Below are 19,207 nucleotides of genomic sequence, written 5' to 3'. Positions count from 1 at the left end.
CAAGACAGTGAAAGTTTAGATTATCCGTGTTTTCCTATTATTCGTGCCGTCCTTCCCCATCATTAGCCCGGATAATTGTGAGTGTACTTTATATCCATTGAGAAGACACCACAGTGTAATGTTGATTTGATATTTTTTTCAAATCAATTAACAGAAAAGGCAACAGAGATAAAGCTGGAGAGGAAGAATTTCAACTGAGATACCAATTACTTGATGAGCAGCTCTTTCAATAGGATTTGAAAATAGTTCAGATCACAAGATCCATGTTTCTTCTGGTCTGCATAGTCCTCCACGCCAACAATCGGGGCTTGACCAATCCCACCCCTTGTTAAGGCAATTTTCAATAATCACTCCAAAATAACATCAGGAGCCTTCAGAATGGGTGAAGAATAAGAGTCTGTAACATTAGCTGCCTCTAATTTTCTTTCCTAATAGAAGGCCCAAGAAAATTTCATAAATTTGGTATTAGTTTGGCTTTTTAATGATTTGTAGTGGTATGAGAATGATATTGGGCCACTTCATAGACATCTATGGGTTTTTCAGGCTTTCCTCCCTTTGTAGTTAACACTTTATGTCCAGAAAACCCCATCAATTAAATACGTACAAAATAAATGCACTGTAATGAATTGTTTCCTTCCACACAGAGGAACCCACTTTTCTTCTTTGGTTTCATGGCACTGGCTAGCCACAGTTGAGCCAAAAAGGAAATGCAATTGGTGAAATTCTTCGAAGACATTACACTGGGAGTCATGGTTTGGAGCACTCTTCTTTCTGTCAGATTTCAGTCCGGCATTGTTTTTTTCAGATTCTTATGTTATCACATTTTTTACCTCATCCCATTTACCTGTGGTAATTAGGCAGTAGCTATTTCTCACACACCTGCCAATCTGAGAAAAATCAAAACTCAAATAAAAGGAGTTTTGGTTTCCAATACACACCCGGGTCCTCCTTGTTTGGAGAAATGACAAACACAAAAAATTACTAGGTAAATTAAAAGCACAGCTCACAATGGGTTTATGAAACAGAACAATTTTATTTATAAATTATGCTGACATACCATTTGTCTACAAGATGATTTGTCCAGAGAACTAAAATCTCTCAAGATATACTTTTCAACTGAGAGGCTAAAAATAATTTTAAGTTTTCAGATTTTCTCTTCATTTTACTTGCTAAAATATCAGCTCGGTCAAGTGAGCCCATTAATTCAAGCAATCTCTGAAAAAGAGTGGATTTAATTATTTCACGCATTTTCAGGGATAATTCAAGCAATCTCACTTAAAATATTTACTTACATGCGACTTGGAATGTAACTCATCCTTGAAGTCACTTCTCACATGGTTTCCCTTGGGTGGTAAAGCGTCTTTTCCATTGCCACTTGAGGGAGACAGGAAGAAAATTAAGGCTCAACATTAAGTAATTATTTTATAAATATTGATTGATTATGAACATGGTGAATTAAAAAAAATATCATTACTTGTGAAACTATACCATTCAAGTTGCCATAAATATGAAGATGGTGGAGGGAACATGTAGGATAGAGATGATTGGGGAGCTTTGAAAGCAGGGCACAAATTTGGTGTGCACAGCATGAATGGGAAAATATGAGAGTAAAGGAGGATGGATAAAGATCTCCTGAATCTGGAAATGATAATTATTTTAGGCGGAAAAGCCTGAAAATTAAACAAAAAAATGATTTAAAATATTAAAAAGTAGTCATGTGGTTACTCAAAAACTGTTAGTAATTTCATGCCCAACTTTGAGATGCAATTCTTTTCAAAATTGGATATAAAATAGGCTTATCATCACATATCACATTGGAGCCATTCTTCGTTCACACCAAGCACCTCAGATGCACCTCTGCCGCCAAGGTGTCATCCCAGCAATGGCCTCCATCTCAAGTGACAATGTGGTTCAGTGTTGGACCGGTTGTGAAGTGAACTTCTTAGAGAGCATGTTGTGGAAGTGAGACAACATTGCCAACTTCTACATCAACCACGACTTGCTAAAGAGATCAATAAACTGCCATCGGTTGGGTTCAGTGGGTGACTTGAACTTCGAACACCTCCAGTTCAGGTACAACAGAAAGGTGTCGACCACTAAGAATGCTGCCAAAAGGTGTGAATTTTGGAAATTGACCATTGAGGGATTGTTCTTTCAAAAAGAACTGGTCTCACTGGGTAGGTACTGTAAACAAACCACCATGTCGTTTGTTACCATATATAAATTAACAATCGTATTGAGGAGGTAACAATAGTAGCGAGGGACGTGAGAGAAAACTAATGGGAGTCGTGTGTTGAGAGAGCTACGAAAAAGACATGTTTTAAAAGACCGGCAGATAAAAGTAGAGTATGCAAATGAAGTGGAGGCGCCCACAACAGAGAACCGATAGAAGAAAGGATGCGTGAATAAAAACGGTGGAGAGAGTTTAAGAGAGGGATCGCGGAGGAAGATATCCGGCAGTGAGTGGAGTTGTGGAGCATTGAACCATCCGGCAGTGTTTGAGGGGAGTCGCGGAGCAGTGAACCCGATAAGTGGAACTTAAATATTATAAATACACAAGGAAAAGGGGAAGAGTTAAAAGCCCATTGGAATAAAAAAGGGAAGTTATGCAATCTATTTGTTACAATGTCTGATTGTAAATTAGGCCCAATTAGTCTTCCTTTATGATGTTTTGAATACAAAAGTGTAAAAGTGATTTTGTGCATGTTATTTCATAATTAAGTGTGTTTCTATACCCTAAGGTAACACAAAACAAAAAAATAGAAGGTGAGTAGTGTTAAATTAATTGGTGCCCAACGTTAAATTGATTTCTTTTCTTTTATATTTGAAACCAACACGACAGCAGTTTCTGCACTTGGAATTGGGGATAAACATGTAGGTGGGTTGGGTTGTGGAATGGTGTTTATAAAAATGACACTAATTCGTACATCTAAATTACCTATATGAAATCTAAGGGAATGGATACCGAAATTTGGATGTGGGGTGGTCGAATTATGTTGGGATGGGTTGGGTTGGAGCATGGTGATTACATAAATGACTAATTTTTCCTTCTAAAAAATAATTTTGGAATCAGAATGAAATTACGAACATTTTCGTTACCCACATGACTCCTTTTTTTACTGAAAATTAGACAATTTTTTCTTCCAATTTTACATTTTTTAGTTATTTTCCCAACTCTTCCGCCAACAAAAAATATATTTTCCGGATTCAAGGCATTTCTTGGGTGTATATGTAAAATAGCGTGACATTGAATAACAGAATTACCAAGCAATCTTTTCTATCTACTGGGCTATCTTTTCATTGGACTTCAAACTTGAGAGCACATCAGAAATGTATCTCCTGAAAAGATCCTATACCCATTCTTGACGATAGGCATTAAGCATGGCAAAGAGGTTACACTAATTGTAAGTTTAACATACAGCAGACTCCCAATTACCCGGCTGCGGTTTATGCGGGTTGCAGATTATCCATGCATGATTTTCACTCTCGCTCAATTTTTTCCGCGATCTTCGTAAAAAATCGGATGCAAAATCATCGGAATTACTGCATTAATGTGAGGATACACTGGGCTTATTATTTACCTTAGAATACCCTTCGTAAAACGGAAGCAATCGCGCGCTAGCTGCATTCACCGGAGCACCGTGCTCCTGTTTTTCAAGCATCGCAGCGTGTGACCGCACTTCGTGATCACGGATACACGTCCCGCAGCAGTTGCAATCTGGGCAACTTGTGCGAGACGCGACTACGTGGCGTGGTGCCTGACAGTGTAGTTTCCGATGCCAAGCAGTGTTTTTGAAGCATTCGTGTAAAACACTTTTCTGTATCTGTGATCACACAGTCACGGATATGTGGTTTTCGAAACCAGGCCTAACATGGAGCATTAATAATACGAGTACAATCATGTTATCGCCACTAAAAAGATCGAGAACTGGGAAAGGAAGCTCTCAACGAGTCCGGGAAGCACTCTTAAATAACAGAATAACTGCATAAATAATAGTATATCGTTTGTTTTAGATAAATTAAGAACATTTCAATACATTTAAGCAAAAGTTTGGGTTATACGCGTTTTCCGGTTATTCGTGCCATCTCTCGATCCCCATCATTAGCCCGGACAATCGGGAGTGTGCTGTATTTATTAAGATTAGGGAAATATACTGCCATATTTTTTCAAGTAATTCAATCAAAATTTTGAGTTCCCGGTAGAAGTAAAGTGAATAACCCATTAATTACTCGGATACAGCATCAGCATCTGGAAGAACTTCTTCTGATTGAGCGCTACTGGATGTTCCTTCCAGTGATGATATTGAGTCACAGCTACCCAAGCTGAAGCCTTCGGATGGCTCTGGAAAAAAAATATCAGTGAAAAATTGAGCAGAAGAAGGCGCACAGCAAATACCACGGCCAAATTTGGTTTTAAAAAGAGACTTTTTGCGTGAAAACATTGAGCGTGAGGTGGAGCTTCTAGTTTGAAGTGACACCACTAGAGACCCTCACCTGGCCGAGGACCCTGGCTTGGCTGCCAGGGTATGACCAGCCAAGTGCCAGGAAGGCACAGTGCTCACTCAAATAAGCGACTGCGAGAAAAATTCACAAGAGACAACCATTCCTACAACCTTTGAAACCCAGGGAGAGCAACTGTGACTTTTGTGAGGCTGTATATCCTGGCATCTTATAAATATCGTTCACCTTTACCTAAACCTAGTACCTAAATAACAATAACAAACTTGACGCTATGCAATCAGGTTTTCGGCATGGATACAGTACGCAGACGGCACTACTAAAGATAACCGATGACATTCGACTTCATATTGATAAGCGTATGGTTACAATACTAGTTCTTTTTGATTTCAGTAAAGCATTCGATCGAGTTGATCATAATCTACTAATCCATAAGATGGTGAAGCTTGGTTTCTCTTGTTCAGCTTTAAACTGGTTCTGCTCCTACCTAGGCAATAGATTTCAAGCAGTCTTAGGACCTGAAAATAACTTATCCGCATGGGCTCCAGTATCTTTCGGAGTTCCTCAAGGATCTGTCCTGGGACCTCTGCTATTTTCTATATTTGTCAATGACATTTCAATTGCGATTAAAAATTGTAAATATATGATATATGCAGATGACCTTCAAATATACATCCATACTTCGATTAAAAACATAGCTGATAGTATTAATCTAGTGAATCATGACGTGAGAGAAATCACAAAATGGGTGGGTAAAAACCACCTCATACTGAACTGTTTGAAGACGAAAGCAATAATCATCGGTAGCTCTAGGATCCTAAACAAAATAGATTATAATCACCTTCCTCCAGTTGTAGTTGGTGACCATCAAATACCGTTCAGCGACTCTGTTCGCACTCTTGGACTAACCCTCACAAAAAATTTGTCTTGGAACCAACATGTGAACGAAATCTGTAATAAAGTCAATATCACACTGTATCAACTAAAACTGCACAAGCACTTACTTCCTATATCCACCCGAAAAATGTTAATTTCTACCCTGGTATTCCCTTCCTTTGACTATTGTAGTCTTGTTTATAATGACATGCCTAAAGAGCTGGATAAAAAGTTACAAAGGCTACTTAATTCATGTGTAAGATATGTATTCAATTTAAGAAAGGATGTTCATGTATCACAGTACAGAATCAGCCTTGGTTGGCTAAATCTTTGTAATCGAAGGAAATATCTACTCGGTGCTCTTCTTTTTAAGATTTTCAGAGAGAGAATCCCTAATTATCTCCGGGAAATCTTTATGAACAGATCAGTAACCACCCATATGTCATCTCGCAAAAATGACTATTTATGTTATCCTACTCCACGTACTAATATCTACCAGAAATCATTTCTGATAACGGGATCAAAATTCTGGAATTCTCTCCCTGAGGATCTTAGACAGAGGGGCTCCATCCATGCTTTTAAAATTAAATTGTACATGGACTTACTCAGTGGAGAGCTAAAATAAACTCCCACGAAAATACAGCCTATTATGTATCATTATTATGTATTATGTACTATATTCCGTCTGCCTATGATGTCAAATTTCAATCCTTGTTACGTGTTATTTCTTTTTTATAGGTGCGTATCAAACAACTTTACTTGACATTTTTCATGAACTTTTTGCTTTGATGAGCCATTATTTTTGTAAATTGTGTTTTTTGCTCCAAGGGTTTTTTCCCAGAGCATAATAAATATCTATTCTATTCTATTCTATTCTTTACTGAAATTAATTATTTTACGTGAGGTCTAATTATCATATCAACCACACAATACACTGCCATAGTACCCCTTCAAAGGGCAACAACCTAATTTTAAGCGGACCAAATGCTATTTTCTCATAAGGAGACATTGCAAGAGTGATGTTTGAGATCTGAACACCAATATCATTTCCTGAAATTATACAGGTAATGTACGGCTTTCTTTCCCTTAGGCCTGGGTTCGAGAGATGGTAAGATCAGTGGCGCCAACTCCATGGGGCCTGAGGGGGCCCGAGCCCCCCCAAAAGTTCGTTACAGATGTGAGAAAAAAATGTTTCAGGCTTGTCGATCTTCCCCGAAGTGTCCAGATATCGAGATTCGAGTGATCAGGGTTCTTATGTTCATCATATGACACTTCTAAAATGCTTAAAAACCTAAAATTCACTACTTATAAAATTTACCGGGGCAAGGTCCCCGGTTTGGGCCCCCCCAATATTTTTTGTAAGTCGGCACCCCTGAGTAAGATTGTAAGTAAAGATTTGACACAGCATCACTCCTCTCCAGTAGGCACTGATCAGTAATAACTAAAGGCCGTTTTACATGGGGCACGGAATTGTGCAGGTTAGAACTGCATTAATTTCTAAAATGGCGTGGAATTGCACGAACGAAATTAGAACAGGGGCTATATTGCCATCTCACGTCCATGCATTCTCGCAGGTGTTATAGCAATTCACTGCCTAACACGACGCAATTTTGACTGCGCCTCCGTACACACGTCAGATTGTGCAATTACGTGCCCCGTGTAAAACGGCCTTAATAAGCGGCATATCTGTGAGGATTTAGATGCACATCCTATGACTTATACCGTGGGTGTTGGAAGAAAATCTGATTCATAGTACATAGTAGGCCTTATTAGTATAAGGAAAGGGAGTAGACATTATTGTGACTTGTGAAGGAAGTCAAATTTGGAAGGGGAAACCAGTCAATGCAATTAGCTAAGTTTTCCACTTAAACCAATGTAACCGATAGAATACTAAAACAAATTACTTAAAAGCTCTTGCATCCACTGACTGTACTGCATATTGATGATGCAAAAGCCAATACATCAAAAGCCACTGTTTTAAGAGAGTTTGAAACAATAAGGGGATTCTTACCAGAGCACGTATCCAATCCATTTCCATCTCTGGGGTCCATATTGTTGTTAGTCTCAAACTGTATTGGCCAAACCACTGCATATCTGTAGGTAGAAGTCTTCTCCCTTGCACCATCTTTTTGCAAAGACCTATCTTTTTTTCCCTTCATAGACTCAGTTAGCAAATCACCAATTTCTGCATGTCCCCCACTATCATGGCAATATTTTTTAGAAGGGGCGACTTTCTTCAAATAAGAAATATCCAAGTTCCTATCACTTTCACTCAATGGAAAGCTTCCATCTTTTAAACTTTTCAAATTAATGTCTCTAATTGTGCCATAAATGTCTTCTAAAGCTTTTTTGGTTGCTTTCAAATTAACTTTATTCTTTTCGGGGCACTTACTGACATCATGTTCTTCATTATTCTTTAATTTACAAGTTCTTGGTCCAATTGATTGAGAAGGATTATCTTCATAATAATCAGTACCACAGCTTTTCTCTGAACCATTTTCCTTTTGAATTGATTGCATGGATTTTTCAAAACACATAGGAAGCTAAAAATAGAATATCGTCAAAATTAATAGAGTGCTCCCTTGCACAGGAATAGCATTAATAAAGCCATCACGATAAAAGTACCCTTCCACTATAGTGCCATTCACTCTTTATCACAGCCATTGCAAATTAGTTTAAATCATTGCATAGCAGGATTTATACATACTCCAATACCTGAGGGAAAAGGAAAAGTTTATCATGCATTGGCAACCTCAGGTTTAAAGTCTAATATTAAGCCTATTCTCTTCCACCATCAATGAAGGTAATACATAAATGCAGTGGCGCAGCGAGGTGGGGGTTTTGGGGGTTAAAACCCCCCCCCCCCCAGAACTTAGAGAAATTTTTACGTTTAATGCATTTTACTTAATTGGATTGATATTACTAATAGAATAGTCTAAGGATTAATAAAATATCCCTCAGAAAGCTGTAAAACTCATCATTTTTCTTAAAATTCCACAATTTATTCATCTCGCACCTACCGCTTATCTAGGTGGGTATTCCGTACCCCCACACACCCCGGTATTAGTTGCACCGAAACTCCCCCGCCCCCAGCCTTAATTCCTAGCTGTGCCCCTGCATAAATGTCTACTGACAATTACATGTAAAGTACTGGAAGCGAGGGAAATACCTAAGTTCTATGCACATCAAATTCATAAGAAACGAGAGAGGAATTTTAATGAGAAGAGGAATTTTAATGACAAGAGGAATTCAAATTCAGGTGAAATGAGGCTTAAAGGAGTTCTTTCTACGATCCAGGGCCGTAAGTGGGTGGTATATTGAGTCCTTCAAGCATACAAGTCTGTGAAGAAGTTATTGACAATTATGCTTTACTTCTTGCACTACATATCTAATACGTATCATTAATGTTATGAAAAAGCTACTAGGTCAACAAACTGTAATAGATTATAGATTTTCCCAGTGAATGATATTTGTAAATTGTTCTCAGTGTAGACACCTGTTAAGGATTTACCCAGTATGTGGCTTGAAAAAAAAATTAAAAACAACAAACCGGTTCGCAGGGAAAAAGTATCAGATGTGGAGCTCACGGAATATGCTGTGTGATAAACCTTTAGGTTAGAGAAATCATGGGATACTCAAGTAATGGATGGTTTCCACACCCACCAAGCAGATGTTCTGCCAATGCTATTATTGATCATCCCTGGATTTTTAGCTACTGTTTCATTACTACCGGGTGTATTCTAGTTGAGGGATCTCCGAGAGCTCTACCTGAGCATAGGAGAGGACTACTTTGCAGCACATTCTCAACCTTAATTAAAAGGAAAAGTTGATTTAGAAATATATGTTTGGAATTTTGATTCTTCTTGCAACACATTGTTAGCCGCCGAGAATACATTTTTTCCGGTAAGGGTGAGAAGCACGCCCCACCCTTACCGGAATTTCTTGAAAAATTGAGAAGATGGTTTCTATCATGCGACACTATAATTAGAGTTTTCATTTCACCAACTTCATAAAAAAATGTTCAAAAATAATTGATGAATATCTGAATGCCACTTTGTACGCCACGAACGTCTGTGCACATCAGACTCAGACGTATCACCACTGTGAGGAGGGGACAGCCGCAGTGGTGCAGCAAAGGGGGAGGCTTTGCGGGATCGCCCCTCCCCTCCCCCCCCAGGGCTCAGAGAAATTTTTGAGTTTAATCCATTTTACTTAATTGGATTAATATTACTTACAGAATATTGTAAAGATTGATAAAATATCCCTCCAGAAGCTGTAAAACTCACCATTAATATGAGGGAGAGCCCCTGCTCCTTCCGCTTAACCTAGTGGGTATTCCATACCCCCCAGTATAAGTTGCGCCTAAAACTCCCCTGGCCCCCCCTCTCCAGCCTTAATTCCTAGCTGCGCCCCTGCAAGGGCACCCCATTCTATCCCAGAGAAGATCGCTTTCTGTTGACACTTCGGTCATTTCATAATCGGTTTTCACAAATGTCCTCAGGGGGGCAATAACTGCATAGCTATCAAATTTTTTCCCAATATTTTGCAACGCAATAACTGCTATCATGAGGAATTTCATGGAAAAGATATAAATTTAATAGATCTCTCCATCCCAAACATACACATCAAGAGACTGACTTGAGGATGCTTTTTTGTAATAATCATGGCGAAGGGGTTAGGGATATGTAGGTAATTAACCTCACCTCTATAAATTAAACGGAAGTAAATCCGACCACGTTTATTTGGATGGTTAGTGATACAGTTTGTCTAAGTCTTAAGTCCTTCTCCCTTGCCGTTCCGTGAGCATCTCTATCTCGCGGCGCCTTGCTGGCGCTATGTTCCTCGTACCCTGGCGGCAGCGGCAGGGACCTCAGGGTCCCAGGGCAACGACCTCAGCCAGGTGGATGACCTTGGTGATGGCGCTCGAAACGAAGGGCTCCGCCACACATGGGTATTGTATACCACAAACGTGCTGAAGATAGTGTTAAACTGCCACCCAAAAATAATGATCTTAATCTGCCCCTGATGCCAGAGGCGCAGTTAGGAATTTAGGCTAGGGGAGGTTTCAGGAGCAACTGATACTGGAGGTCTGGGGGCATGGCATACCCGCCAGGATAAGTGGGAGGTGCGGAGGGCCTCCGCCAGAAAAAAATTAAGAAAAATGGTTAGTTTTACGGCCTTCTGAGGGATATTTTATTAATCCTCACACTATTCTGTAAGTAATATTACTCCAATTAAGTAAAATAGATTCACCTTAAAAATTTCAGTGAGCTTTTATCCCCCAAAACCCCCCCCCCCCCCCCCCTCCCTCGCTGTGCCACTGCCTGATGCATTCAAAAAGATAAAGATGTCACAGTCAGCAGCTACATAATGGTCACATTCATTGGGAAATTTAATTGCTTTTGTACTAGGCACATTCAGGGGCAGTGCGTATACTAGGCACTGTAGTGAATTGAGAAGTCAACAGTTTCGGCAATGTGGAGACTTATACACTGAATAAAACTGAACTGAATAATAAAATAATATGTGCATGATAAATCTAAAGTCAATGCACAACTTAGGCTCAATGGTTTTTTGACTGGTCATAAAATGTGAGACCACAATTATGGAATCTGCCAAGCCAACCACTGGGGAAAAAATTTTCAAAACGCTGGAAAACATATGAGTAATCAAGGAAAGAAAACGGCATAAATGACAGTTGGCTAACTAATACAAACCATTTTTCAAAATTTGCCAAACTGTCGGGGCTACAGGGGCGCAGCCAGGAATTAAGGCTGGGGGGGGGGTTAAGGTGCAACTAATACCGGGGTGTGTGGTGGTACGGAATACCCACAAGGATAAGCGGTAGGTGGGAGATTAATAAATTGAGGAATATTAAGATAAATGGTTCAAAATGGTGAGTTTTACGGCTTTCTGAGGGATATTTTATTAATCCTTACACTATTCTATTAGTAATATCAATCCAATTAAGTAAAATGGATTAAACATAAGCATTTCTCTGAGCTCTGGGGGGGGGGGGGGGTTTTAACCCTCAAAACCCCGTCCCTCACTGCGCCACTGCGGGGCTACACATACGTTAATTGTAGTATTGTCTTGCTTTCCTGACACAACCCTTGCTAATGAATGCACTTAAGACTAGGATCAAAGTGAAAGCCGAGAGATTAATGATAAGCAGTATTTCCACAAAAGGAAAGTTAAAGCTCATTGACTAATCAATAGCTGATGTGCTAATTAATTACAAATGAAAAACTGATCATAACTTATGAATGTACCACAACAGTAATATTTACCTTTACCTTACCACTGGATGAATGAGATTCGATGAAAGATAACACTTCTGGATCATGACAGAAATCCAGGGAATTAATGGAATTAGGTCCCAGCTCATTTCCACAGTTAGTGATAAGGGCAGAGGTACCCTTGATCATGTCATGACCAGATCTGGTGTTAGTTTCCTTATGGTGATTCTCTATAACTTCACAGTCATTTATATAACCAATCGCTCTGTATTTCATGACCTTGGAATCATCCTCCTCACATCTCTGGTTATACCCAAGCTTCATTCTATCTATGGTGTTTTCTGCTTCTGCATACTTCATTAACAAGTTCTCATAGTTTTTCTGTAGTTCACACAATAATAATTCGTTCTCATTACCATCACATTTCTCCATATGGAGTATTTTCGTGATCACTTCAACTAAACTTACATCACAGTTGACTAACCCATGATGACATTTCCTGGCCATGTACATTACGATAAAAATTCATATTACTCTAGGAGTCGCATTTACTATTAATCATTCGTGAAGGACTCACTTACTCGCATTTGCAATCACTCAATTATGACTAGAAGTAACAGGCTTCATTAAAACGTGATTGAACTCCATTACAAGCTGACATTACTCGTATTTATTTACGTATTTCCTGGGGATAAAACATTTATTTAGCTACCAAACACAAGCTGAGTGGGCAGAATTGGAATTTTAATCCGGCACAAACCAAACACAACGATTAATACTTCTTGAACTGCGTGCATTGGCTTCTGCAAAACTTCCTCGAATTTCTTGAATGGAATTCGGATGATTTGGATGCTAATGACGTCATATGTTTTTATGGACTCGAGGTGGTAATAAATAAGGTTGCTAGATGGCAGCACCATCCGTTTTCTTGTCCCGTTTAACGCCGAAGTTACTCCATTTGACGATAGATGCCGCTACAAGTCCTAATTCTCGCCACTTCTCGGAACAGGTGTAATTATTGGTGTGATTCACCTGTTGAGCTTTGAATGGAAATCATGGGAAACAGACTGTGGGGCTCAGCAGGGTTCAGTTGTGCTTTCATAGTGGCTGCGAGTGGTCGGTGTGTGTTGGTCTTCACATAAACTTGCTACAGCTGTTGAATTATTGGAGATCTTGGCACTGCCGTTGGATAATGTTGACTGTTGCATCTTGTTGAACGGATTTGTTTGTGGACAATGTAAATCTGTGTGTGCTCGTTTTGTGAAATACCAGGAATTGCCGAATTGCTTCATTTGTGTTATGGTGCCGACTCCCAATGATTAAACTTTCATTAGTGTCTGCGGGTCCATCGTCAACTTCTAAAGTGAACTACACTGTAAGTCAGCATTCTTATGCCAAGTGTTTTTAGTATTTATTCGTGTCAAATGCCTCGACGCTTAATAAGAATGATTTTCCATAATTTCCTTGTGGGAGGTGTGGAAGGACATACTGCTCATCCTGTGGTAGTTTTTTTACCATGTGCTTATTTATGACGTATTCTTTACACTTGAAGTTTTATGCTGGAAAATGGAATTCGGCACTGTGCATAGTTATCTCAATGTATTGCCCGGCTTAGCATTGGGGGCAATGACCCCGCCCCCTGTAGTGGTTTGCCTTTACCCAATTTCACATTATTAACTGAATATTTTGTATAACTCATTCATTTAATTTGGATTTCATGATGATAACATTAATTTAAACAAATGAATGTTCCTGAATGCTGTAGTCGAATATGAAAACTGGTTCTTCGTTGTATCCATGTAGTGAAAATTGTAATAATGCTAGTACGAGTTCCTGGACATCCAATATTTTATTCCACTAGCGTTAATGGCAATTTTGCCCCATATTTGTTTTATCATATTTAAGCAATTGAAGTATTGTCCTTCGTCGAATGCAGTCGAAGAAATTAACATTAGGAGCCTCAGCTTTTGTTCGCGGGTCATTTAAATTCTGAATTTCTGAGAATTTTGTCTACATGTCAGCAACTAGCGTGTGTCGGTTTCTATTGTATGACTTTCAATATTTCCTATTTTATGTTCTTGTATAATTGGACTATTCCTTTAATTTTTACAGGAATAACAAATGTCGGATTACGAGCGCATCAAGCGTTCTTGCGCGAAACGCGGGGAGCTGTGGGAGGATCCAGACTTCCCCGCCGTGCAAGCATCAGTCTTTTACCATCAGACTCCCCCATTCCAGTTTGTTTGGAAAAGGCCCAAGGCAAGTGGAGATTTGAGTTGATAATTTGTCATTTTGCTCCTGCATTGACTCTCTAAACTAGTCCTTTTTGAAGCTGGAAACGACACAAAAGAACCTATATTGTGTGGAATAGTATACCAGATTGCGGAACATTGCATTATCTCATGCTCATAGGGGCGTTTAAATAGTTGTGATTTTTTTATTAGAGGGAATAAATCCAAAACTGTCCTCTTGCCTGAATTGAATTTAGCCTGGTCCTTTAATCTGTTCATTTTCCACTGAATATTCTGTGTAACTCGTTCGTTAAATTTGGATATCGTGACAACTTTGCAATTGAATTTGCCAAACTGTTGTAGTGAGACGTGGAATCTGGTTCCACATTATATCTGTAGTGATAAAGTTAGCAATGCTGGTTAAGAGTTCCCGGGCACCATTTCAAGATTCTAGCTATGGTTATGATGATATTGTCGTATTCCCCGCTCAGTCATCAAGATAGTCACAAGGCCGTAGCGAGCAGGGGGGTCTTGCGGTTCAGGCCTAAATGCCCTCTCTTCCACTCCCCCGCAATGTTCGGAGGACAGGATTTTTTGTGTTCTCCGTCAAACCGAACCTTCGTGAAATGTCGGTCTCTCTTAAAATTTTATTCTGGTTTCGGCCTTGGATATTCGATTTCGGTTGCTCATGAGATTTTTCCGTGTAGGCAGTCCCTATCGCAAGTGTACGCGTAAAGTAATTTGCAGATAATTTTCCTTTCAAAACGACCAAATAACCTCCTATGGTATGGTGTTTTAATTGCTGAGGATAATTCTCATCGAAAGAAATCGATCTAGAGTTAAAGGAGTTCGCCCGAGTTACCATCCGATATTCAGAGATAATCCAAATCCTGACGTTGGTGGCAACCCGAGAAAACTTCGTTGACATCTTTCGCTGGGAAAACAACCTCTGCGATCTAAGAAATGGCTGGCGGGATTTTAACAGCGTCTTAAGGAGCTTGATTTTCTTTTCGAGAATAATATCGAACGGTTCAAACAAATCCTCCTTTATACTTATTGCCATTCAAAGCTTTTAAATTGTTTTATTCACTCCCCAGCATCGCTATGTGTGAGACATGGAATTATAATCTTTTCCTTTTCGTGTGGTCTCTATAATTCTCTAGTATAATTCAATAACATGTTTATGAGCTGGCTAGTGGCTATGACCTTTCATTGTCACTCTATTCAACATTCGCATTTAATTCGCAGTCAATATTTCCCCAAGTCAAGTAGATTTCTCACATTTTATTCTTTGTATTTATGACTCAGGATGTCAATAGTTCTAAAAGTGAATTTCCTTGACTTTATCTGGGACGTCAGCGATGGCTTTTGAGTAAACGGCCGTTGAAGTTTCCGACTTGTTTTCGGATGTTTTTGAGCATCAGTAATGTAATATTTATAATTAATCGTTTTCAGGCGTTTTAGTTGTTAAATCGTACCATGTATCACACTTGAAAACGATCTCTCAGTCTTGCCTTCTTAACTCATTGGTTCAGTGGCGCAGGGATTTGGGGTTTTGGGGGATAAAACCCCCCCCCCCAGAGCTCAGAGAAATTTTTAAATTTAATCCATTTTACTTATTTGGATCAATAATACTTATAGAATAGTGCTAGGATTTATCAAATACCTCTTAGAAAGCCGTAAAACTCGCCATTTTGAACCGTAATTCTTAAAATTTTTCTTGAGGAGGGCACCCGCAAATCCTGCTTACCCTGGTGGGTATGCAAAACCCCCACACCCGTAAGTATTAGTTGCGCCTAAACCCCCCCAGCCATAATTCCTAGCTGCGCCCCTGCATTGGTTTGCTTGCCAGTTGAAAATGAATAGAGCGAATTCATGTTTGTCCAGGTTTTGGAGGATTGGGTGATGGTTGTCGAGGATTAGGCGATCCTCGTTTCGATGCGAAATGCCAGAATATTTATGTGCCATAGGTTTTTAGTTAACTTTGGATGCAGACTTAGCGCATGCCTGTCCGTGGTAAATTTACAAAGTTGCTTGTTGACGTTAGTAAACAAAAATTGCGAATTTTTTTCATTGAAATTTCAGTTGGCCGTTAGACATTTTATTTCTAATCCCATGAAAATTCAATGTTTTTTCCTGGAAAGAAACTCATGGTCTCGCATTGTTTAAAAAAATGTATTTTCACATAATTTGGGTTTTCTTGCCAGAGATTATTATTATTCTTGTTCGTCTAGTCACGCACGTTGGTTGGGTTGCATAATAACCAGGAAAAAGTCCTATTTTTAAAATAGCCTGGTTCTTGTGATTACCGTTTCAATTAGCATTCTTTGAATGATTCCCGGAAATTCCCTTGCTCAGAGTATTGAAGAGTCAATTTTCTACTCAATCCACCGAAATTTGTGCTCATTGTTGCGGTGCATAGTTTTAAGGAATTTGAAGGGGGTGGTACTAAAAATGTTTCAGCACTTTCAACCGCCGAAATATAGCGTCGCATTTCACAAAATTACAAAAAAAATATATCTCTCGTTCTCTGACTTTCAAGTATCAACGTTTATTCCTTCTACGCCAAAAAAATGGCTCACGACGGTGCCACTTTAATTCATTTCCTATTTTTTTTCTTTTCTTGACCTTATTTAATATGGTATTTCCTGGAGTATAGGTCATTTAATACCTATTTTTTTCCCACCAGCATGAAATTATGTCACCTGAAGTCAAAATTTACGACATTTTTGCGCTAGCCAGAATTTCATCTCCTACTTTGTGTGTCATTTCTTGATCTACGCTAAAGAAAGGACGGACGATTCATTATGAATGCTTAGATTTAAGGAATCAGCGTCGTTTTTATAGCTGAACCGCATTTTCAAGTTGGCAAGGTTCCGTTGGTATCAAAATACCGGTATTTTCTCAAGGTATTTTTATTAAGTTGTAGTCGGTTTTACATCAATAGCAAAATTTTCATTATTGTAATCATAATATATTTGATAAATATTTGTGGTGTGTGGAGCACGGTTTAGCGACTCCCACCTTAAGATAAATATATAATTAGTGTTTTCAGTATAGTTACTGAGAAGATAATGCGTTAAGTAACGAAGGGAAATGAAAAGGTAGAGTGAATTGGCTTTACAAAATGTCTCACGAACACGTCCAATGTACACAATATCCCTATGTTGTTTTGCAGAACATGGAAAATTCACCAGAGTGACCAAACCTCAGCTCCTCAGCTGGAAAACTCGCTCACACACATGCAGTGTAAACAGTGACGTCAAAGCCAAATTAGAAGTGCCGGAACGCACTTTCATTAACTTTTTTGTGGAAGTGAAATATTACTCTGTGTTATTATTACAAATTATTATTTACATTTTATTAAATGGTTTGTTTTGGTTACGAATGCATATCTTAGAAATGTTCAGGCACAAAAATTGATAAAAATGTTATTTGACTATTATGTCTTTTGTTGACCGGATTTTGTTGACATGACACCCTTAAGTGTAAAGGAAAAATACAACCTTCTTTTTGCAATGTTTTGTTGCAGCAAGAAGGTTGCAGCTTTCTTGTGTTTCCCTTTCAGCTTGCTGAAGAGGGCTACTTGGTAACTGCAATACGTACTAAAGACTCACCTGTGTACATTCTATCATATTGACAACGCTATTCATGAGCTATTTTTTTCTCCTGGATATTTGGACCCACTTGAGCCAGTGATTAAATGTGTGAATGATTGGTTTTTGAGTGTTGGCGTGTCTGTGTCCAGTGGCGCCGACTCCATGGGGCCTGAGGGGACCCGAGCCCCCCCAAAATTCGTTATAGGTGTGAGGAAAAAATGTGTCAGGTTTGTTGATTTTTCCCCGGAGTGTCCAGATATCGAGATTCGAGTTATCAGGGTTCTTATATCGATCATATGACTCATCTGAAATGCTTAAAAACATAAAACTCACTACTTACAAAATTTCCCGGGGCAAGATCCCCGGTTTGGCCCACCCAATATTTTTTTTTAAGTCGGCATCCCTGTCTGTGTCTATATCTTGATATCCTTAACAGGGTTCCTTCAGCTCTGTTAAGAAGCACAAGTTATTTCTAAGGTGGCTTTAGTGAGGCCCACTGGGAATTCCGACTGGATTGTGTACATGTGGCTTTACTATTCGAGAGGCTGGGGCTAGGTCACGGCCGTGAAATTGTCTTTTTTTCCCGCGCATCGACACAGTCATTTTGTGATACTTGGACGAGATCATGAAAACTTCACGTCCTATTAAGTCCATATTTTCATGTTTTACATTTTAGAGGCCGTAGATCCCAGTCTCTCCCTTGATTTCAATGCGTTGAGTGTCGGAAAACCGTTTTCTATATGTCCGTGAACGAATGAGCGGACAAATAGAAATTTCTCTTCCACGATTACGTCTCCGATCATCTGTGAATTTGAATCGCATGAGTCAGTGTTCTTCGTACGCGAGGCCGTGTAGTGTTCGAGGTGAAATTCTGGTGACGTGAATGCGACGCTATGGGAGATGGGGGAGGAGTGGGTGACGCCCTCGAGACGCGTAATTCTCCGAAAGAACGCCCACGTGACCGCCTCGAACGTCCGGCGAGAGAATGCGAGCATACTAGAAATTGCATCGACTGTGAGGAGCTTTACTTTTTTTGAAAATTCTAGGGAACTTATACATTGAAATTCTACCGGTAATAATATCGAAATAAATCACTCGTATAACCTTTATGATAATGCAATTACTCCAAAGCAGGTATGCCGATTTACAAAAAATATTGGGGGCGGGGGGCTATCCGGGTATCTTTCCCCGGGAAATTTTATAAGTAGTGAGTTTAAAGTTTTTTGAGCATTTTAGATGAGTCATATGACCAACATTAGAACCCTGATAACTCGAATCTCGATATCTGGACACTCCGGGGAAAATCGACAAGCCTGACACAATTTTTCCTCACGCCCATAACGATTTTTTGAGGGGGCTGGGGCCCCCTCAGGCCCAATGGAGTCGGCGCCACAGCTCCAAAGGAATGGTTGCAGTCTACTTTCTTTTACAATTAGTCTATAATAGAGTCAAGCCCAGAACTCATGTTCATCACACAACTCTTCTTAAATTATTTTTTTTATCTTGCATTGACGGATACATAATCAAGTAGAAGAAGAATGATCGAAACGCTAATTGGATATTGAAATCCTTTAGGGACGAAAGATGCACTATTTGCATTTAATGTACATTCGCAAAGGTGCATGGAAGTTAACAAGGCACCGTATTTTTGCCTTTTGTGCTTTAAAAAAAACATTTGAATGAGTCCGTTATAATCATCTCGTTGCGCTGATTGAAAAGGAAAACCTAGACAAGAAAGGTTATAAACAGCATCTACTATAATCAAACCTCAACTGTGAAAGTAGAAAATGGATTTCAGATAATA

At 39.2% G+C, this 19,207-nt stretch overlaps 2 protein-coding genes across 5 annotated transcripts in view; one reads left to right on the top strand and one right to left on the bottom strand.

The window, feature by feature from the left end:
* Window positions 1–15: 15 nt before the first annotated feature.
* On the bottom strand, window positions 16–12,444 carry LOC124157425. 4 transcript variants are annotated; one of them, XM_046532139.1, is made up of 7 exons: window positions 12,042–12,439; window positions 11,625–11,954; window positions 7,346–7,877; window positions 4,231–4,342; window positions 1,293–1,374; window positions 1,058–1,215; window positions 16–949 (listed from the first exon to the last, which is right to left on the bottom strand). In XM_046532139.1, the coding sequence occupies exons 1-6, from the start codon at window positions 12,084–12,086 to the stop codon at window positions 1,099–1,101; spliced, it is 1,218 nt and encodes a 405-aa protein (XP_046388095.1). In that variant the 5' UTR covers window positions 12,087–12,439; the 3' UTR covers window positions 16–949; window positions 1,058–1,098. The 4 variants fall into 4 exon arrangements, with proteins under 4 accessions (XP_046388095.1, XP_046388082.1, XP_046388089.1 ...); XM_046532126.1 differs by having other exon boundaries at window positions 11,625–12,258; window positions 12,334–12,425; XM_046532133.1 differs by having other exon boundaries at window positions 11,631–12,439.
* Window positions 12,445–12,608: 164 nt separating this feature from the next.
* Window positions 12,609–19,207, top strand: part of LOC124157368 (calpain-C) — a 95,127-nt gene continuing 88,528 nt past the window's right edge. The window contains exons 1-2 of the mRNA XM_046532042.1: window positions 12,609–12,948; window positions 13,686–13,832. Coding sequence (XP_046387998.1) covers window positions 13,695–13,832 — 138 coding nt within the window. The 5' untranslated portion in view covers window positions 12,609–12,948; window positions 13,686–13,694. The remainder of the gene's footprint in view (window positions 12,949–13,685; window positions 13,833–19,207) is intronic.

This window comes from Ischnura elegans, chromosome 1 (genome assembly GCF_921293095.1).
Source record: "Ischnura elegans chromosome 1, ioIscEleg1.1, whole genome shotgun sequence".
In the NCBI taxonomy this organism is placed as follows: domain Eukaryota; kingdom Metazoa; phylum Arthropoda; class Insecta; order Odonata; family Coenagrionidae; genus Ischnura; species Ischnura elegans.
This window is presented reverse-complemented; position numbering and strand designations above follow the sequence as displayed.

Excerpts from the sequence above, each read along its gene's own strand:
- LOC124157425 (XM_046532126.1), bottom strand. The coding sequence starts at position 12,086 with ATGTACATGGCCAGGAAATGTCATCATGGGTTAGTCAACTGTGATGTA. Across the intron at positions 7,878-11,624 it reads CATCCAGTGGTAAGGTAAAG|CTTCCTATGTGTTTTGAAAA; the intron begins GTAAATATTACT and ends TTCTATTTTTAG. Across the intron at positions 4,343-7,345 it reads TGGATTGGATACGTGCTCTG|AGCCATCCGAAGGCTTCAGC; the intron begins GTAAGAATCCCC and ends TTTTTTTTCCAG.